General features: G+C 26.1%; 1 protein-coding gene across 2 annotated transcripts in view; it reads left to right on the plus strand.

The window, feature by feature from the left end:
• LOC100202321 (crossover junction endonuclease EME1) overlaps nucleotides 1-23,586 on the plus strand; it is a 29,395-nt gene that overhangs the window by 5,202 nt on the left and 607 nt on the right. For both annotated transcript variants that reach the window (XM_065803575.1, XM_065803576.1), the window contains exons 2-11: nucleotides 6,298-6,515; nucleotides 7,652-7,759; nucleotides 7,891-7,938; nucleotides 10,914-11,081; nucleotides 14,383-14,469; nucleotides 14,560-14,663; nucleotides 15,904-16,137; nucleotides 16,278-16,335; nucleotides 19,984-20,109; nucleotides 21,687-21,740. In XM_065803575.1, the coding sequence (XP_065659647.1) occupies nucleotides 6,298-6,515; nucleotides 7,652-7,759; nucleotides 7,891-7,938; nucleotides 10,914-11,081; nucleotides 14,383-14,469; nucleotides 14,560-14,663; nucleotides 15,904-16,137; nucleotides 16,278-16,335; nucleotides 19,984-20,109; nucleotides 21,687-21,740 (1,205 nt within the window). The remainder of the gene's footprint in view (nucleotides 1-6,297; nucleotides 6,516-7,651; nucleotides 7,760-7,890; nucleotides 7,939-10,913; nucleotides 11,082-14,382; nucleotides 14,470-14,559; nucleotides 14,664-15,903; nucleotides 16,138-16,277; nucleotides 16,336-19,983; nucleotides 20,110-21,686; nucleotides 21,741-23,586) is intronic.

Genomic DNA, 23,586 nt, shown 5'->3' on the forward strand with positions numbered 1-23,586 from the left:
AGTCAAAAGTAATTAAAAGTGACGTATGTGTTGGCGTAAGAATCACTTTTTTCCTTCCGCTCTTCCCAAAGCCAACAAACTATAGATCTATATATATATATATATATATATATATATATATACATATATACATATATACATATATACATATATACATATATACATATATACATATATACATATATACATATATACATATATACATATATATATATATATATATATATATATATATATATATATATATATATATATATATATATATATATATATATATATATATATATATATATAGTCTATTATTTACATTTAGAAGCAGAGAATGTTTATTAAAAATTAATGATTTTATTTTAGGTCAAACAACCATATCTCTTGAATTGGCTCGTAATCTTAAATCTAAAAATCTAGACTGTATACCAGGATGGAAATTTTGCCGCTCATGTGTTAAACTTCTTTCAAATTGTAATGAAGTTTCTGATAATGCAATGGAGTGTGAAATTGATGGTGATGTAGCATTTGTCAACGATGATAAATAACATTTAGACAACTCTTTAATATTAATTGGAGTCTCACCAATTAAAGTTCATGGTTTGCATCCAAAATGGTGTATTAGTGTGGGACCAAGCGGTACACACTGTGTATGTGTTTGTATTCACCATCAAAACTCAATACTGCTTGTAAATGCTATCCAATGGAATGTTACATACAAAGATTTAATGTCAAAATTAGTATGTGACACAAGCAATAATGAATGCATGATTCATAGATGTGCCAAATGTCCAGGTTTTGATAACTTAAAGGAATTTTTAGATAAGGAATTAAGTGAAACTGACAAAGAAGAAGAAATTCAATTTAATCAATGGGAAAGTACTGATAGATCACAATTAGTTACTCAGACAGCTAGCTTATTTGAGTATAAAGAACTAGTTGTTTCTCACATTAATCAACTAACTTCACATTCATATATTGCTAAATGCCAAACTCGCTATTTGAAAGAGCTTAAAAATAGTTTAGGTAAAAATGAATGTATTATACTGGCAGATTTTGCTGAGAACTATCAATTTGTAATACAGGATGAAATACAAAGTTACCATTGGAATAAACAACAATGTACATTACATCCAGTTGTTATATATTTTAAGGAAATTTTTAAACCAAATATTCAGCATAAGTCGTTCTGTTTTTTAAGTGATGACAATGACCATGATACATGCTTTGTGTATGAATTTCAAAAGAAAATTGTAGAGTACATTAAAGAATATTTAGTGGATATTAATAAAATTTATTATTTTTCAGATGGATGTTCTGCTCATTATAAAAATTATAAAAACTTTATAAATCTATGTCACCATAAGGAAGATTTCCAGATTACAGCTGAATGGGTATTTTTTGCAACCAGCCATGGAAAATCCCCTTGTGACGGCATAGGTGGTACCATTAAAAGGACAATAGCAAGAGCAAGTTTACAAAGACCATTGGAGAACCAAATATTGACAGTTGATGATATGCTTGAGTTTTGCATCGCCAATATAAACACAATCATATTTTATAAAATTACCAAAGAAACAGTATCAGCAAGGCGACAGCAACTAAAGGAGCGATTTGAAACAGGCAAAACTGTTCTAGGGACCAGAAGTTACCACCATTACATACCCATTTCAAATTTTGAAATTAGTTTTAAACGAACAAGCGAGCATCAAGGTGTAGACAGATTTATACTGTCAAAAGCAGCAATGTTTGATGCTGTAATTGTACCAAATCTAAATGATTTTGTTGCATGCAAGTACGATTCCTTTTGGTGGGTAGGCATGGTTACAGAGATAGATATTATAACAAATGATATTCAAATAAAGTTTATGCACCCTCACGGGCCTTCTCAAAGCTTCATTTGGCCACAGAGAGATGATATCTGTTGTGTACCATTGTCAAGTAATTGTAGTAATCAATGTCCCAACAACAAGATCAGGGCGAACATATAACATTGATGTGATTGATTATAACACTATAACTAATAAATTTTAATTTTTTTAGTTTTTAGTTATTAAATATTCATATTACTTTTATTTCTTGACCTTCTTTTCAAGTGCTCTATTTGTCTTAGAGTTTTTATTTCTTTTCAAGTTTTTGTCTTTGTTTGATAAAAATGAAAATAATGTTTTATAATTAATACATTTAAGTATATTTGACGATGTTTTTATTTCTGTTTTAGTAAAGACCACAATCAGATACTTCGTAATAACTCCAACTAAACTATTCAATACAACTTTAAAAAAAAAAATAATTTGCAACATACATCTTTATTAATATAATTCTCCCTTTTTTTAAACTTTAATTTTTTAGGATCAGATTTTAAAAAATTACAAAGGAAACAGAAACAACAAGTCAACAACAACTACATGAACAGTTGGATATAGTCAAAACTGTTTCAGTTACAAAACTGTCAAGTTACCACCTTTTTTTATCTCTTTTGGTTTATCAAAATAACTGTCTTTTAAGTAATAAATTTAAGTAGATTTGACCATGTTTTTATTTCTGTTTTAGAAAAGACCACTCTACAATTCTTTGTAATAACTATAACTTAACTATTTAGGATAACTTCTAAAAAAAAAAAAAAAACAATCGAGCTACATTGGCATTTTTGTGATTGGACTTGCCCCAGTACAATTGTGATAATCGTTTAAATTTTAGATGTTATGTTCCTTTTTAAAAATTTTAAGTTGTTTCATTAGATTCCTTGGCCCAAAATATGTATAGGTACAAATTTTCAGCTTTCCAACTCACAGCTAACAGAGACTGTTAAATCCATTTTACAAAATTGAGGATTTTTAATGGTTCATGTCAAAGTTAAAATAGCTATATCTTTGGAACGGGTTGGAATTAGATGACAAAATTTTGGGGATGTTCATAACATATTAAAGTCTTTGGGTGGTGCAAAAATCAGCAAATTCTGAGACTTCTGGTTGCATTTTCAAAAAAAATTGGATGTTTTCACGTGAAATCGCCCTACTGGAAAAATATGAAAAAGTTTTCTTAGATTTTGTTACATGTTTAACCCTCGATTTTAATATTTTTAGATTAGTAAAAAATGTCAGAGAAATGTTGTGTGGGAAGAGTTTTAAATAAAGATTGTGATAAAATGTCTTATTGTAGAATGGTAGGAAGAATAAGACTAAAAGATACTGATATTGAAGTTTTAATTCAAAGGATAGGGTACACTTTCGAACCAAGATAAAGCTGCTGAAAAAGATTTTAGTTGTTCAGATCTTGATAAGACAGTTCTTAATAAGAGTGTCTTTATTGGAAATATCTCCACTCAAAAATGTAAGTAGGCGTGACAAATTAGGATATGGAATGCAAAAAGCTAAAAAAATTGCAACAAGTATGACAAACCTAGTAGCGTCAGCATTAGATATTGACCCAAAAGATATAGAATCGGAAATAGAGCAAAAATGTATAAACTGTAATGATTTATACTAACTATTAGATGCAATAAAAAATAAAATGAAAATAAGTTTGAAGGAAGAAAAAGTTCAACTACTTACATTAACTCCTGATAGTTGGTCAATTGAAAAAACTTGCATAACCTTTTCAGTTTCAGAACATCTCGTTAAGAAAGCTCAAAAGTTGAAAAAGGAATACTTGCTAAACCTGAGGCTAAAATAGGACAGCCATTAGAAGATTATTGTTAAACAAAAAGTTATTGAAATTTATGAAACTGAAGAGTTTACAAGGCTATGTTTACGTTTCTGTGTGTATAAATAATGTAAAAGTTCTTAAAAAAAAAGTTTAATATGTTTTATATGTGAATGCTATTGTACAATTTCTAACCATCTTTGCCATGACCAAACAGCAATTCATTGTTTTCTCACAAAGTTACTCCCAATGATTAAAATCAAACAACTAACAATCAATAAAGTAAAATTCTTCAGTGATGGTGCTGTGTCACAGCACAAAAATTACAAATGTCTGTTTAACTTAATGTACTATCTTGAAGATCACAATATAATATATATATTTAACCTAAAGAAATGATATGAAGAGATGAGCATAGTCCCAGGCACAAGAAGCTATCACAGTTTTGTACCAGGTGGGGGGCAAATAATTTTTACGGAGAATCTCAAGCGATACTGTCTTTGAAAAAAAGATCCTTCAAAACTTTCAAATACATCGTATAAATACATCGCATTTTTTTAACAATGATGAACGGTACATAAGGCTTGGGCTTGAGATTTGTAATGAAAACCAAGATGTTAATGTAAAATTCATGCATAGAATCAAATTAAATTTAAAATGGACTAATGATGCACGATTAAGTCAGTGTTGGGTTCCATTTTACAAAGTAATATTTCAAATAAGTGCTCCATCCATTAAGGGTAGAAGTGCTCGTGACTACAAACTTGTTAATTTTTATTTTTTTTAAATATAATATAACTTGCATTATTATGTATTCTTTCAAACTAAAAAAGCATTGCACTCAAAATGCTAAAATTATGTCATAAGATAGAGTATAGGTTTTTGAATCTTTTTTGGTGATTTTCTATATATAGAACCTCAATTCATAATTTATTTTAAATGTCTTCTCTACTTTCTATGCTGACAAAGTGAATGTAATTTATTGTATTTTTTTAAAAAAGTGATATTTTTTAATTTTTTAAAGTGACAGTTTTAATTTTTTCCACAAATGGTAACTCTAAGTACACAAAAGTAACAAAAAATTGGCACAGCTTGTCTGTTTGTATTGAACTGTAGCACATTAAAGTTTCCATAATTTTGTTTAATATTGTGTTATTTAGCAACTTTGAAGTACAAGAACTCAAAAATTTGAAATTAGTCAAAAACACCTACAAAATTGGATTATTTGGGTTAAAACTATAAACATACAAAATTTCAGGTGATCATCTATTTTATTTACAAAGTTATGCTTTGTTAAAAATCAAAAAAATCTTCTGTAAGCTCCAACTACCTAAATTTTTCTGATTTTTGTCAATATTAAATCAATCATAACTTTTGAATGGTTTGGCCTATCAAGCTTAAACTTTGAGGTGTGTATTTTTTCATATATACTGTAAGTGGTCAAAATTTGAGGCAAATTTGAGGTGGTACCCTGGGGACGATTAGGTGATTTGATATGGAATGACCCAGCTTCATTACATGTTCTTTAGTACTTTTTACATATAATTAAACATAATTATTGTAACAAGATTGATAAGAAGTGTTAATTACATTTTAGATTTCAAATCATAAGTTTAAATTAACTTTCTAAGGTTAGAAAAATAGATTAATTTATATATAAATCATTAGAATCATTATTCTTACCATTTTTGAGCTGATCAATGGTTTTAACTTGGAATTGTATCAATCGGCAATCTCAGGAAGTCATAGTGTAACTGATTTTCAAAGTAAAAATGTAAGCATAGTTTGTGATAAAACCATGTAAAGTTGTTGTTTTTCTGGACTGCTGTGGACCATTGATTTGAAATTAAAAGTCAGAAATGCAATGCGACCCTTAGTTTTTGAGTTTTAGATTAAAATATATAGGTATATTTTTTTAAATGCCTGTTTTTCTGCCTTTTTTTGGCTCAAAAAATGAATACTATTCCTAAACCAAGAACAACTGTCGAACAAGGCTACTGCGCTCAACTTGTTTCTCAGCGCAGCAGCCTTGTTAGTCAAGGTTTGTGTTTCGTAGTTATAGAGTTGAGAGAGGGTTATAATCACAACTAAAGTAGCCTCTTTGACTGCAATGGGCTTTGTGGCTTTTGGGAAATAAATAGAAATAAAATAAAACAAGATAAGAGTATTAAAAGAAGCAAAGCTTGTTTTTATATTCAGAACATTGAACATGTATGTATTGATTGATGAATTATATCAGTAATACTGTTAGAAGATATAATTTACTCAAGTGAATTGCCTAATCCTTTTTTTTATTTGAAACATTTGAATAAACACAGCTTATTTTTTAAAAAGAGAATTTTAACCAAAAAACCATTTTGATTTTTTCCGAAAAAATGGTTTTTTTCCAATCTTGGTTGTTATCTTTTTTAATATTTAAATTGAATAAATAGACACGAGGTACTGAATTTTGATATCTATTAATATATTTTGTTTTGTCTTATTTGTATTGATTACTTTAGTTTGATTTTTTTGAATACAATATTTTTGAGTTCTAAATATTTTTGAAAGATTTTGTATAAAATACTAGTAAAATATCATTTGAGAAAAATAAAAAGGTTTAAATTTACGTTAAATGTTACAAATTTAAAAAAAAATTAAATTTTATTCTCAATAAATTTCTAGCTTTTACAAAAGTTCAAAGTTCAAAGCAAAGCAGTTTGGCAGATTCATTATTAGTCCAAATTAATGGCAATAGAAGTGTAAATTACAGTTCACATGATCAGCATCACAATGAGATTTATGAATCACTTAGTAACAATACTGATAAAGTAATTGATAATTTTTATGTTCCTGTAACCAAAGTTGTGAAACGAAAGAAACTCACTGCTGAAGAGCGCCAGGTACAAACCTTATGACCCCATATTTCATCAGTTGATGTATGTACTGAAACCCCGTGCAGCTACCTATTTTAGTATGGCATCAAACTGCTTATCAAAATATACATTTAAAATATATTAAAAAAAAAAAAAATGAAAATTTAAAGTTAATATCTATTTTAGAACCAGAGATTTCTAAAAGCAAAATAAATGAAATGAGTTTCATGAATGTAATTTGAACTATTCCAAATTATATTCACTGATTTTATTTCAATTTAGCAACATGTGAACCTAACCTTAAATTTTAAACCATGTAAAAAATAAGTACAATATAAGCTATAAATGTACTTAATAGTTTAAATGTGACATAATTTACATACCTTCAGGTTAATGATTGCAGAGGACTCAAATTTCAATAAAAATTTTCAAAATAAATATTTCATACCTCGCTTGCAACAAACTGTCTACTATCATTGTGTTTTATCATTTGTCATAGGATGATGTCATAGGTTCACATGATGCTACAGATTATGGTTTCAACACAAATGTTCATATTTTGTATAGTTCTATATTCCAAATTACCTGCATATTCCAAATATACTGCACTTCCTCTCTCTCTTTCTTTCTTTTTAAAAAAGATAAAATCAAGTACACCTTAAAAACATTAAGAAATATCTAAATTTTTAATTAAAAAGTTAGATTTTATTGTTTTTTAAAAAAGCCACAAAAACGCAAGTTAATAGATGTTTTCATTGCTTACATACAGCGTCTGACAAACAAGTAGAACATGCGAGGAATGCTGCTACATTGACTAATGGTTTTAGACTATACAAGGAGTCCTGCTACATTGACTGGGAAATAGGTAAAACGTGCAAGAATTGACTGAGGGTTTTGGCAGGCAATCTAACAATTTTTAATAAAAATAAAAACATTCAAAATGTTTTTATTTTTATTAAAAACATTCCAGTCTATTAAGTTGCGTTTTTGTAGTTTTTCAAAAAAACTAAAATTTAATTAGTTTCCTTAATTAAATTTAATGGTTTTTACAATGGTTTGTCCTTGATTTTTAAAGACAAAGTGTTGTTAAAAGCTCAACACAATTTTTTACAAAAATATTTGTATATAATCATTTTATATAATCAAACATACTATATATAAAGGCAATGAAGGAATTAAAAGCTAAAGAAAAAGCTGAAGTTCAAAAGAAAAAAGAAGAACTAAAAATTCAAAAAGAACTTGAGAAAGAAAGGCAAAAAGCATCTAAAAAGGTATTTTTTTTTTAAACTCAAGATGAAGAAGATTTTTTTGTTTTTCTTTTGATAAAAAAATAAGTTTTATAATTATTTTTTTTTTAAACTTGTAATTATAGAAATTAAATTAAATATTTATTTTTGTTTAGCTTGATTCATTAAACAAAAGAATTGAGAAAAAAGAAGAAGCTGTTGAGGTTTTTATTTTTATTTTAAAGTTAACTTCAACTTAAATAAAACTTTGAAAATATACTATTGGATCTTATTATAGGAAATTAAATTGTGTAAAATCTTTTTGGATCATATATGATTTTTAGGTTAAGGTTGAAATGTATTTAAAAGAATAAGTAAAAAATAAGTTTTGGAATTTATTAGAGATCAAAGATCTTGAGACATTTGTTTATAATGTGGTGTGTTGCAGCTATTCTGAGTAGAATTCAAGAGTAATTGTTTGTCCACTTGACGGAAACTCAACATGAACAATACCTGCTGTAGTCCACCATACACACAACAAAATTGTTGATGAATGCTTGGTTTCGCAGTCAAGGGTAATGGTCATTACTGGATAGCCGATGAAATAAGTGCTTATTGTTACAGAGCATAGTCCATTTTTTATCACATACCAAAAATTTTATAAACAACTTCCTTTCAGTTACATTACTTTCCCCAAAAGCAGCGGATATCTCACAACAAGCTTCTGCAGCAAGTCTGTATTCATAAGATAAGTTTAAGCAGTCGTGATGCATTAGATGATTTAATGATTAGAACACTTCTTTAAAGCTAGAGATCCAGAGTTTGAAGCAAGCTCTGGGCATATTTTGTGCATGAGCTTGCTTCAAACTCGGGCACAAAATATGCCCAAATTTTGAGGTGTTAGCTTTAACTTTAGTTAAATGCTCATTTGCAGTACTCAGTGACAAGACAAGATTAGGTCTTCTTGGGGCACCAAAAACAAAAAAAACAAAAAAATAAACAAGCACAATTTATAACTCTACTAAAAATTTCAAACTTATTAAATACACTGAATACTCATTTGAATAAGCTTTAACCAATACACAAAATTACATAATGACATTTTTTATATTTTTTAAGCTCTCAGAGTTAATTCTTGATTAAAATAGTAATTTTGGAATTTAGTAAATTATGATAGGTTAAAAAAGTTAGTTTAAAAAAAAAAAAAATGATGTCACAAACCAGATTTTCCTTATGCAATTAGATTTTTAATAAATGAAAAAAGACATTATTTTAAAAAACAAGATTGCTATTGAAAGCTGGAAAAGATTAAGCAAATAGAAGATTTAAAAATGTTTCATGGTCCATTAATTTTAGTTGATTGTACTAAATGGACCAAATTTGTACTGAATGGACCAGCAGTAAATTTATTTGATGTTATGAATATACTTATTCACAGCAATAAGTATTGATGTTCTAATGTTAAATCATAGTATCCTTGAAAAAATTTATTTAAAAAAACTTAAAACCATTATTTGATTTAATCTATTCATTATAAAGGTGATAAATAGAACCTCAAAAACAACTAAACAGCATGTTTAAAAAAATTTTCTGACAAAATTAAGTATCAAAATCAAAATGAAATACAAAAATGAAATAAGTTTAATAATTATTACAAATTTAATCAAGTCTCAATCAGGTAAAGTCAAATTTTAATAATCACAAACATTAATTTGCATTATCTTTATTAATGCATACTTTATGTACCTAGCTGGTACACTACCTGCAACAGTACTATAGTTCATTGTCTTGACATTACTAGCTAGCTTCATTATGAAATTTTAAGAAATTTTCAAACTTATTATAAAATGTCAGTGATTTTTAGATTTTTTGTTTTTCCGTTTGTTTTTATAATTTTTCTATTTTTCATAAAGGTTACTTTTGTTTAATGTTCAATGAAGTTGTTAAGCTCAGAGAACCTCTTTAAATGAAGTATCAGTTAGATTTCCTAGGAAATGCTTGCATTTTTGTTAACTTTACAATTTCTTTTTATTTCTAATAAAAATGGAATGATTTTGAACACTACAGGTTCTACTTTCTACTGATTGATTTTGAGTGTCTCAGGATTGGGTCTGTTTGGGATAAAATAAGATTTTCATCCTACCATCAATCTGGTTAAAATGAATTAATGCCAGATTCTGAAAAATCATTAATGATTTTAATTGATATTGATGCTTTTGCCCAAGTCTTTCCATAATTGTCTGTTCATAGATTGTGACCAACTATCAATTTCATAACATTTGAATGGTTTATTCAACCACTCCTCAATTGATAATTTGCTCATCCAGATTTACTGTTAGTGCTAAGTGACTGTAAATCTGGATGAGTTACCAAGTTACCATTTTGGGCAGACATTTATCTCTTCTAAAACATGTTCTAGCAAAGAGTAGTCTTATCAACATTTTAAGTTTGTAGGAAACTTATTATTAGGAAATTAAAGGATTTATTTAGACTGCTCAGATTATTACAAAAGAATTAATTACATTTATTGAATGCTGACATTTGACCATGTTGCCTCTGGTTTTCTTAGAACAAGTTCTGGATATCTTGTAAAATCAACATCAACTTGTTTCCTAAAGGTTTGAACATTTTTTTTCTCAAGTTTCAGATTTGAATCTTAGTACTTTTAGCTAATCAGGGTTCAACCATTATCTCATTTTTGAAGAAACTAAACAATATTAAACCAGTTCTTTTTCTTTTGATTATAAAAACACAAAAAATTTAAAATATGTATAAAATTTAATTTATTATTTTATGACTTTAGTGATTTAAATTGAATAAGTTACTTTTTTTTTTTTATTGCTGTAGAAGTTACTGATAATTTTTTTTTGCTATTAGAAATCCAAACAGCCTGTGTGTTTTTTTTTATAATTTTTTTTTTGCTATAATTAAAACTTTAAACTGGTTTCTAGTTCTTATTTTTAGAAAATGTTATTTTTTAGATCAACTTTTATGTTTTTATTATTTTAATAACATTTTATAACTTGAAGAACCATGGTCAAAGTTGCACAGAACTTAAACACATTTACAAACTAAAAGGGACAAAAAAATATGAGTTCATAAGTTTACCATAACTCAGTAAGCCAAAGTCAGACTAAAGCATTTTTAATTGAGCACATATATGCAAACGGTATTGTAAATTTTTCACCTTTTATCTTAGCGCATGTTAGTAGTTATTGGATCTCTAATCCTTCAGGAACCTAATGGAGCAGATGTTTTGAAGTCTTTACAGGTTATTGGTGCCAGATATGAAGTTAAAGAATTGCCTTTTCCTACTATAGCATGGTTAAAAGAAAGTTTTAATTACGAAATTACAAATACAACTGAGGTACACTTTTAAAAACTTTCATTTTTTTTATTATATATATATCTTATTTTTGACTGCAATTTTTTAATTCTTGACATTTATAAATATTAAATACCCCGGAATAAGTTTTATTCATATAAACTCAAGTTGAACTTTTGGCTTGAAAACTTTCAAAGGTGATATTTTGTTTTTTATCTTGTCCCATATAAACATCTTCTATACTAATTAAAACTCTATTCATAACATTTTTTTTTACAATTACTTAATTTAGCCATTTTCTTAACAAGTTTGTTTTACTTGTTTTAAATACTAAACTAATTAAAATTTTGCTTAATAATTGCTCAGCTAACCATTAACATAAAACCCTACCATAAAGTTATAGGAACAGATTAAATAAGACATTGAAAAGTGTACTAATCCACTATGTTAGTATAATAAAGATGGGCAATTCCAAAGAAGTGATGGTTGCACATTTGACTTATAACTTTTAAAAATCAAATCAATAATAGAAAAATATATTGACTTTAAATTCAAGACAACGTTAACAAATCTTTTTGTTAACGTTTGTTAACGTTTAAATTGTTATATATAATATTTTATATTACAATATTGTTTAAACATTTATTTTTTCGAAAATGTTGCAACAAAAAAAAAAATGTTAAAAAAATAACGTAGTCTTTTTAAAATAATGAAGATTATAGTTCAACATGGACGAATTTTTTATTTATGTTCCTTTTTATTTATGTTTTCTGCACCCAAGAAATAACTATGTATTTATGTTTTTTGCACCCAAGAAATAACTATGTATTTATGTTTTTTGCACCCAAGAAATAACTATGTATTTATGTTTTTTGCACCCAAGAAATAACTATGTATTTATGTTTTTTGCGCCCAAGAAATAACTATGTATCAGAATATATTAACTAAATAGTTCCTATTGAAGATGCAATCTTAGATTAAAGTCATCTTTGTAAAATGATCATAAAAAATGTTATATTAATATGGTATTAATACTCTTTGATAATTTAGATAAAATGCGCCTGTGATTTAAATAAAATGTACTGCTTACAAGCAATTTGATTTAATTTTAATTTGAGTGTTACAGGCAATATGTTACTTTATTAATAAGCATTTCACATAACGAACTTAAAAATTATTATAAAAGATTGGAACTTCATGCCTACCGTAATTGAAAGTAGAGAAGTAAAATCTTTTTAAAAAATTAAATACTTGTTTAAAAAAATCGTAAAATTAAAATACTTAATACAATAAAAAATACTTCAAAACTTTCACATTAATTAGCAAAATACATGCATGCATGCATGTAAATAAAGTTATTTTATATTTTTGTATAATTTATATAAAATATTCCTACGCTCATTCTAAGCAACTAGTCACAAAATGTTTTGAACTTATAATTTAAAAGAACTTAAAAACTTAACTTAAAAAAAAATCTAAAAAATATTTGTTTAAAAGATTTTTAGAAAGACATGGAAAAATATTTTTAAATGTTTAAATTTATCATAAAAAATACACGCCTACATAAAAAAAATTTAAATATAACATTTTTTATTAATTTACACAAAATGCGTTTTTTTTGTGCCCACCAGTGCATGGTCATCTTTTATCCGAAAAACCATGATTTAAAAAAAAAATCACTGTGTTTTTTAAAAACTAAGGTTTTTTTAAAAAATAAAACAAACAAAAAAACCATAGTTTTTTTGGTTTAAACTTCTTTTTTTTAAATAAGCCGTGTTTAATCATATTTTTCAATTAAAAAAAAACCATTAGGCATTTCCCTTGAGTAAACTTTATCTTCTATCAGTATTACTGATACAATTAATCAATCAATACATAATTATTTAATGTTCTATATATAAACAAACTTTGCTGCTTTTACTGCCTAACCCTGATCTGTTGCCGCATTTAAAAAACAAGTAGGCAATGTAGGCAATTCTCAAAAATGTTCTTAAGAAGTTGAAAAAAATGTTGCCCCATGATAGGGATACGTTGAACAATTAACAAATTAATGTATTTTAATGTATAAATTTGATTTATAGTATTTATACTTTAAAAAAAATTTTGGTTTGTAGATATTGTGTGTAAGTACCTACATAGCATATATTTTATTAACTTATGTGGTTTAACCGTACTTGACTTAGTTATAACTTTTTTAAAACCAGAATTATCAGTCAAGTTAGTTTTGTCATAGTTGTATACATTACTTAGTGGAACATCCTTCAGTTCTACTGAGAGGTTTTGAGAGGTACACACACATACCTATGTATTTATATTTAGATATTATATCTTTTAGATAATGTTTTTCTTTTTCATGTACAGTACTGTGAATAAGTTTTAGACCACTTACATTTTTCAAAAAATCCAGATAATTTTTCTCTAATATTTAAGTTTGTAGTTCTAAATTATAAACTTATTAAAACAAATGTATTTCACACAGAATATGGAACAATTACAAACTTTTTTATGTCAAACTTCATAAGAAACTCTTAATATTTACTATGCCCTCCTTTTGCTTCATCCCCAGCCAATATTCACCGGGTAATAGATTCATACAAGTTAGTTATAAAATCCTGGGGTATGTTGTGCCATTCTCTTTGAAGTACTTCAAAACATTCATCAGCATTTCGGGCTGATAGGCTTCTTCAATTCTTCTTCAAACATATTGGCGTCCTTTCGTTCCAAAAATTTCAAATTTGGACTCATCAGTGTACAGAACCCGATTAAAAATTTCCTGGGTCCAATCTTTGTGTTGTTTTGCATATTTAAGTCATTTTGCTCTATTGCCACACCGTAATAATGGTTTTTGAATTGCATCACACCCTCTTAATCCCGATTTAAGTAGGTGCCGTTGAATAAAAGAAGAGCTGACATTTTTTCCAGTTGCTGTGTTAATGTCTTTTGCCAGCTCGGTTGATGCTTTTTTTGTATTTCCTAAAGATAGGGTTTTTAAATATTTATTGTCATCTTTTGTTAGTTTTGGACGTGTACCACTTTTCTTTCTATCTTCAAGGGAGCCAGTTTCTCTGATTTCTGTAACAGCATTTTTCGAATATCCTGTTTTGGATGTAGTTGTTATGACACATTGTTTTAATAAATAAACAAACAAATCCCTCATGTTTCCTCATCAATTTTGTTTATTTATTCAAATTAATATATTCTTTCAATTTTTTTTATATATTATTAAACTTAAGTACGCTTTAAAAAAATTACATAGGAAAAAAATTGTAAATACGTCTAATTATACAAGTGGTCTAAAACTTATTCACAGTACTGTATATTTGCTATTTTGTAAATCTAATAGATCACTAAAACATGCTCGTATATTGAAGAAAAACATGCTTTGTTTATGATGTCTGCTGCACAACTAGCCAAAAGTATCGAAGCAAATGTAAGATTTAGTTAGTTATGCATCATTAATATAAAAGTTCATATATACACCATGTCAACTGTTTTAAGCTTCTTGTTTTTTGTTTTATAGGACAGTGATAAAGAAAGTCTTATTAATATAATAAATTGTGTTAAAGAAATGTTTCATGGTAAAACATTGTGTATCGTAATTATTGGTATAAATGAATATTACCAGTAAGTTTCTTGCTTGTGATTACAATTTAAAATAGTTTACATTTAATCCAATTTTTCAGTTTCTGAGTCTGTTTGGTTCTAAAAACTTGGACATAAAAAAAAAATACAGTTTTTTAAACTTAAAAATATATGTTGAATTTCTGATTGATATTAGGAAAAAAAGTTCTGTTGTCTTGACTTTTGATTGGAACAAAACCTGATAGTGTGAAACTTACTAAATTAAACGTGATAGTGTGAAATGTCACACTTACTAAATATAATGCAAATAATTCAATTCTAATACTTTTTTCTCTTTATTTCTCATTATTTTTTATTTTTATACTTTAATTCTCATTATTTATTTGTTTTGAAAAAAAAATGTTTATGAAAAATAAATGAATTGTTTCAACACTTTTTGATTATGTTACAAAATCTCACTTATGGTTTATAATCCATATCTAAACCTTTTTATGTTTAAAAATAAAAAATACATTAAAAAAGCAAAAGAATTAAGCAAAAAAACATTAAAATTAAAGAACATAGATAAAGCCAAAAAAAAACAACATAAAAAAAGATATAAAAATTTTTAAATAAAAGTAAAAGTTTGATTTTTCTTAAATTTTAACCACTCAAAAATGTATATTTTTATCAATTTTTACTTATAAATGCTTACATTATTAAGTTTAAAATTAAGTTCTACAAATAATTGAAATAATGAAAATGAAATGAAATAACTCTGTTAAAAAATAACTCTTTTTAAATCACGCATTATATTGAAATTGAAATTAAGTATTGAATTTATCTAATTTAAATATTAAAACTCTCAAATTTAAAAGTTTGTTGATTATGATTAAGAGTTTCAAATGTTGTGAAATAAAATGTTTGGTTTTTGATTTTTAAATTTTTCTTTAGAAAATTAACACATGCAATATTTAGCATACATAAAATATTTAACATACATGCAATAAACCTTCATATAATAAACATTTTATTGGAAATTGTGTTAACTTAATTGTTTTATTTTTTGAATATTTTATAAAAGTTTATGATTATGAACTTAAAAGTGTAAATTTTGTGATTTTGTGTATGGTAGATTTTTTTTGCTAATGGTAGATTTTTTTTTGCTCAACTTGTATATTAAATCTTATTTGACATTTAATAAAAAATAGTTTAACATTGAATGGTAGATAAAAATGTATAGAGCAAGTAAAATGGAATGATTAACATATTCTTTATTAAAATTTATATTTTTCTTTGTAAGACAAGCCAAGACAAGCAAAAATCAGTTATACCGTAAGCAAGTGTTAACTGACAAGGATCCTGTTAAAAAACGACAAAAGATTGTTTCATCCTTTTTAAATAGAGATTTTATTGAAGAAGCATTAGCAAAACAGCAAATATTTACAGATGTTAAGTATAGATTTGCAGAACAAATGAAAGACTTCTCAGAATTAGTTTCTTCATATACAAAAGCTCTTGCTAGTGCTTCACAAAAGTAATATTTTGTTGAAATTGTATTTTAATGAGAGTAATAAGAATTTTATAATGACTGAAATGAGAAATAAAAATCAAAGTATTATAGAATCATAAAAAATACAATCAATAATAAAGATTTTGAATCTTCTTGTTTTTCAGAAACACTAGTGCTGATACGATTCTTCATTTTGCAAGTACTGATAAAGCCTGCGTTAAGGTGAGATAAAAAATTCATCTATTTTCTACTACTTTTAAAATATTAAGTATTAATCATAAGATTAATGTTCAAGTAACTAGCTAAATTCCCTACAATCAATGGAATGTTTGCAATAATTTTTAAAAAATTACCAAAACATTGAACAGGTTTAAATAAATTGATAAAATGTTTTCTGCCTAAGAAAAAGTGGGCTTCTTAACAAAAAAGATATTTTTGATTATTTTTGTATTATTCTATAGCATTTTCTGAAACAAATGTTATAAATTTTTTAAATTCTGGTTATCTAAAAGTAACCATATATTTTTGAATATAGCATGGCCTACTATATTTTTGAGGGGAAAATTAAGAGGCTGATTTTTACTGAAAAAATGGCTGCGTAGAATATTATATTTTTAAAAAGCAACTCAAATCTTCATTTTTAACTTAAAGTTCTTCAATGTGGCAGTTGTCTTCAAAAGTGGCAGTTGGTTTTTATTATATATATTTTAAGATAAAATAGGTATCAAAGGTTTAAAGACATTTGTGTAATATTTGTTGGAAAGTTGTCACAGAAATTATTCAAATTAATATACATTTTTATCTATGTATATTATATTTATCTATATTATATATCTATATTCATGTATATTTTAACGCTTTGAATAAAATGTTAAGAAATAGTTCAAAGAAATTAAATAATAAGTTTTATTAAACTATATAAACAAATGCTATGCAACTGATAATTTTGATTTCACTTTTTTCTTTTCCTCTTTTTAGATGTTTTTAGATGCTTTAGTTAGCAATTTTGATTTATATCATATCCATCATTCAGGAGCTCTTCAACAAGCAGTGCTTGAGCACGTAAGGTATTTACAAATGCCAAGGCACGTAAGGTATTTACAAATGCCAAGTGGCAGTTTGAGTTGTGAGGGTGAATGCAGGTAAAAGAAACCACTGATTGATCCAATCAGCCAAAGCTTGGTAAAATATGATTTTATTGTCTCCTAATACAATAGCATTGCCAATAATATTTGGTGAAAACCTTTGTTTAGAATTAGCAATTGTTCACCAAGTGTTAAAAATAGTTAAAAAATTTGAAACATCTTTTCGATTTGGATAATAGCTTTTTCAAGCTGCAATTGTAGTTTTATGTATAATTGCTAATGCAAGTGCCACACTTTGTTTATTATTTCCTGGATGTAATACCTCATATGTAAGCTTTGAAGCTTTTCTAAGTTTACCTTTCAGATCATTATCATTATGGTAAATCTTGAATAAATCATCCCAGCTATCATAATGGAAAATCAATATTGATATATGCACTATGGTATTTAAAGTCTGGAAAAACAAATTTTTTACCATTTAATAAATTATTTCTAAGGTTTTTGACTAAATGCACAATATTATAAAGCAAATATGTTTTCTTTTCATGATTTTGTGGGTAGATAATAAAATTTTTTGATTTAGACTTGAACATTGTAATAATGATGAGAATGCATTAACATTAGTGGAATGATTGTCTGGCACTATACCATGCACAGTGAACCCAGTACCTATTACATTTTTAAGGTTATCAGCTATTTTTTGCCAATTTCCAGAGAATGTGACTTCTGGAATTGCTTGAACAATAATAGAATAGATTCTTTTAGTCTTATTATTTGACAATTCCTTTGTATAAGTTACCTTTTTTGTCAGCACCATCATACTCTCCTCCTCATACTCTCCTCCTTGGAATAGAAGTGGTGTTCCTTTGTATTACAAACGTACATTTAGGTCTACATCAACTGTTATTGATTCTAATATAGTTGGAAAATATGTCTGTTCATTAAATACTGTATTATAAAATACAACACCTTTTTCAAATCTTTTAAATTGAAACCCTGGTGGTGCTACTACTTCATTCAAATTATGTACATTTGTAATTGTATTATTTTTCTTAAATATTTTTAACTGATCTTTTTGGAATATTCTCAATTTAGGAGGACTTTTAGAAGTTTTTAAAACTGGTAAAGATTATTTTTTTTGCAAAAGTTCACAAGAATACTTAGAAGGAATAAGTTTTAAAAGCTAATTCATTGTACATTTGTTACCTCTAATTATATATTAATCTTCGAAATGAAGTTCACATAAAACAGAATGTTTTGCTGGAGTCCAATCTGAACGATTAACAAATTGTATCTAAAGTTGATTTAAGTTTTGGTCTGTTGGAAAATGAAAAGATGCAATTTGTTTTTGTTTGTTGCTTAAGTATCCTGATGTACATTTTGGTGCAGCACATTGGTTGACCATTTTTAATATAAATTCTTTAAAAGTTAGTAAATTCAGAAAAAATAATATTTTCAAAAATAATATTTTAGCGTATTTTGTTTCCAAAACTTTCAAAACCGGCCTCTTAATTATCCCCTCGAAAATGTAAGACATACGGCCGTGAATATAGTAGGCCATGAATATAGATATAGAATTTTGAAATTCTAATTATCTGAAAGTATAAAACTGAGCGAAACACAAGCAGAGATTGCGACTGATTGATTTTCAACAATCAGTTTCAAGCTACAGCTGATCAGCTTAATCAGCTTATAACAGAGACTTGCTACAATATAAATTAAAAAATTATTTTCTGATTTTAAAATCTATATATATATGATTAATTAGTTCTAATAAAGTATTAAAAGTCATACCCTATATACATGCAGCTAATAGCATAGCGAAGGGTGGCTAACAGGGTTTTTAGCCCCGGGTGCCAAAAAAATATTAGGAGCAAAAAAGGTCATTTTTAATATAAAAACATTAAATTGTTATAGAAGTTATAAAAAGGCGTCTTTTCAGTCGTTTTGACCCCAGGCATTTGTTACCCTTATTATTTATAAATATGCATATAATGAATAACATATATTAACAATTATAATCTAGTTTAATGTTTCAACCATACATCATTTAAGAAAATTATATCTTCAGTTTTTTCAGGTAATAATCTTGTTCAATCATTTGCAATAGTATTACTTGGTGTGGAGAATCAACAAGCATTATTAATCTCAGTAGTTATAGGACGAGGAATCTGATCATCATCATGATCTATATTCATCATTGCTAATATATTTTCTAATAATAGCGCCAAGATGTGCTTCTGTTACTGGAAAATTGTTGATGCTTGTATTTGATTTTTTTAACTGTTTTTTAACCCATTCAATTTCTTATATATTTGATATTCTGTTCCATTTTTATTTTAAAGAGTGTATAAATACTAAAACTTGTATGGACAGACTCTTAAATACTTAAACGCAAAAAAAGTTTATCATTTGTTGACATTTGCCCTTTTCTGTTGATAAAGAGTCTATTTACACATTTTTAGCCAAGTATATTGATTTTAAAAAAAATTTTGTAAAAAAAGAAGTCATAAAGTACATTAATTAACCAAAAAAAAAGTTCGAAAAAATTTTTGGGGGTGGTTTTTAATATTTAATTAAAGTTCATAAACATCTTTCACCAGGTTTTTTTGATACTTAAGATTTCATTAATTGACATATTTTGACATTTTTTATAAAATATAATTTTTATCAATTTTTGTGTATTATTTGAATGTGTTATGAGTACTTAAGTGCACAATACATATCAAACAAACTTTATATTAAAGATATATGAATATTAAAATAATATAAATAATTTTCCAAGGTATCTAATGATGGCCAAGGAGTGCTTCAATTATGGAATCAACAGCTGCAGCAATTTTATGGTGTTCGCTATGACACTTCTGTTGCAATTACACAAGCTTACCCAACACCTTTACTACTTATGAAAGTAAATATTTTTTGTTTTTGCAATAAATATTATTTATAAAACTTGAATATATAATACTGTATAATATAACATGTTTATATACTTATATAAATAATACTTTCAATTCAATTACAATTCAGAGTACATTGAAGTACTAGAAGTATTTATAAACATTTGTTAAAAGTATTTTCTTATAAAATATTTTGTGAAATGATTTTAAAAATTTTAAAAACATTTATAAGACACAAGTTTATTTATTTTAGTGTTTTACTCAACAACAAAAAATAACAATATATTATTTGCCATCATGGTCTTTGTGATGACCAATTTTAGTAGATAAAGAACTTTTTAACTAGTGTACAAAGTATATAACATTTTAAAATCATGTTTCATATCACATTTACACTTATGAAAAATAGAATTAATTATATTTAAAATTTAAAAAAAAATTAAAGATGTGTTTCTGGTACAAAATTTATTGCTGAACATAAATTTGAAAACTATTTGAAATAAGTTATCTGATAAATTTCAAATAAGTTATCTGATGATTTATAACTGAGTCTTCCAGTCTCAGTTATAATTCATCTAAAGAGTAATCTACTATATGAGTCATCTAATATATGAGTCATCTACATTGATTTATCTCAAGATGAGCTCTTAGACATTTATCTTCTATCATCCAAAACCAAAATGAAAGTTTTAATGATTTGGTTACACAAACCTAAAACAAAGTATGTTTGCTAACATAGTTGGAGTTAGAAGTTTGTGATGCTGTTTTTAATTTTAATATTGGAATTGAAATCAGGTTTACTTGAATGAACATGATCCTTGGCTCTCTTGAATGCTGTTCAACCGTTAACAAAAAAATCTAGATAACATCTAAAAAGGAGTCATAATTTGTTTGCAAATGCAAATCCAAAAAAAATGATATAGAGAAGGACCAAAAAAGAAATTTATGATTCTGGTTCATGTTCATATAATTAAAAGTTTTTAAATGGAGAATTTAACTGAAAATATTTGGTAAAATTTTGAATATTATATTAAAATGCGTTTTTCTCAAAATGTCATGTTTTACTTTCTGGCCATCCTATCTTACCTTTTTGCCTGATTTGCTTAAAATTTTCACCCAATGTTTGTTTCATCTATTTATACAACTGGAACTTAAAGTTTTACAATAATGTTAGTATCTACATATCTGACAGCGAATTAAATCTTAATTAATTTTTGATGTTTTGCAAAAATTTACAGTAATTTGAGACTGCAAATAAAAGCACCAAATAATAAAAACTGAACACCAAAAGATTATTTAATAAATATTAAAATTTATTGAATTTAAATTTAGTTTATAGATTGTATAAAAAAAAATGTTTAAACGTGTTGCTCTCATATTTGAGGTAGGGGAACAAACATTTTGTGTTCCTAATCTCTTATTAGTGCGATATTTTCCGAATTTTCTCAATTTTTATAAATATAAAAAATCTAAATTCTGAGTTTACTTCATATTTAAAAATTTCAAACATCAAAAAAACATATTTACACCTATGCTAGGATGTAGGTAAGACTACTTATAAAAATTCTTTTTATTTGAACTATTTTAGGCATACAAATCTTTTCCACCAGAGATTGGAGTCAACTTGCTTGCTGATATTGAGGTAAATGTCTGGCAACTTTTCCTTAAAAAAACTAGAAATTTTTTATAGAAACATATTGTTGTATACATTGAGTTTTTAAAAGCATCACTTTAATTCTAATTTTTATAAACATCTGTACTTATATAACAAATTTAAATATTAAATTTTTTCCTCTCCCAGCTTTCATATACTAATAGTTAAGGTTTGTATGAATGTTTAATTTAAAAATAAATAAATTTCCATTTATATGTGTTTATTCAAGTTTGTATATTTTTTTTAAAACAATCAGTAAGTGTACTTGTATTTTTTAAAACAATCAGTAAGTGTACTTGTATTTTTTAAAACAATCAGTAAGTGTACTTGTATTTTTTTAAACAATCAGTAAGTGTACTTGTATTTTTTTAAACAATCAGTAAGTGCACTTGTATTTTTTAAAACAATCAGTAAGTGCACTTGTATTTTTTAAAACAATCAGTAAGTGTACTTGTATTTTTTTAAACAATCAGTAAGTGTACTTGTATTTTTTTAAACAATCAGTAAGTGCACTTGTATTTTTTAAAACAATCAGTAAGTGCACTTGTATTTTTTAAAACAATCAGTAAGTGTACTTGTATTTTTTAAAACAATCAGTAAGTGTACTTGTATTTTTTTAAACAATCAGTAAGTATATTTGAGCAACTAAACTTAGTTCGGCTATAAGAAACCATTCATTGTAAAAAATGGATAGAGAGAAAATAATTAAAAGATATTTTTTACAGTTATTATGAACTTAAATAACTTTAATAAAATTATAATTCGGATAAAATTGGATAACTCAATTGTAAAATTAATATAAAAAATTGTTATAACTGAGGAAAGGAAAAAGCAAAGTTCACTACAGGCTTTCTAGAAATAGATTTAGATTTGCTTGTATTAACTTTTAAAACTTTGATTACCTTTTTATAATACTTATGTGCTAAATACGTATTTGTAAAATTAAATAGTACTCAGCCTTTGCTGATTAATCTAGGAATCAGTTGGACTTAAGAATTTTTTCAAATTTTGATATTCATGATTCAGATCATTCCAATCGTTAAAAATAAGTGACATGATGCTCAAAAATATGGCGTCGACATGCCTTTAACAACAAGGTGCTGGATTTGCAGAACAATTCTGCTAAAGCTTCTTTTGTTTTACTTGTGTTTATGGTATCAAAACAAAGACACTAAACTTAATTCTCTAATCCAAAACTTGATTTGAGTTCTATAGGTTTTTTTGGTTTTCTCTAGAACTTGAATGAATTGCTGTAAATCCAAGTAACTCGGTTTGCTCTTTAGTTTTTTCGTATTTTTAACCATATTTTACCTTTATTTTCAACCTATAATCCTATGAAATGAAATTATTAAGTCTTTATAAAAACTTCATTTAGTCTTTTAATAAGGTTATACGATTTGATCTATCATTAGCTGGACTTTTATTTTTACTTGAAATCCACCACGTGTTCATGGAACGATAAGTTTAAGATAACTTTTATTTGGATATCCTACAATAAAACTCAGTTTAACTTTACAGTTAGGTTGTTAAAACAAATTTGTTTGAAATATTAGAATTTATCTTTCTCACCAAAAAATAATAAATTTTTGTTTTCAGTGGCATTTATTAAATTAATAATATTTTGTTAACCGATATATATATATATATATATATATATATATATATATATATATATATATATATATATATATATATATATATATATATATATATATATATATATAGACACACACACACACACACACACACACAAGCGTAACATTAACGCAACAGTCTCATATAATAGCTATGTAGTGCTAATATACTATTTGCTACTAGTTTCATAGAATTTGTT

Source organism: Hydra vulgaris, chromosome 08 (genome assembly GCF_038396675.1).
Source record: "Hydra vulgaris chromosome 08, alternate assembly HydraT2T_AEP".
Lineage (NCBI taxonomy): Eukaryota > Metazoa > Cnidaria > Hydrozoa > Anthoathecata > Hydridae > Hydra > Hydra vulgaris.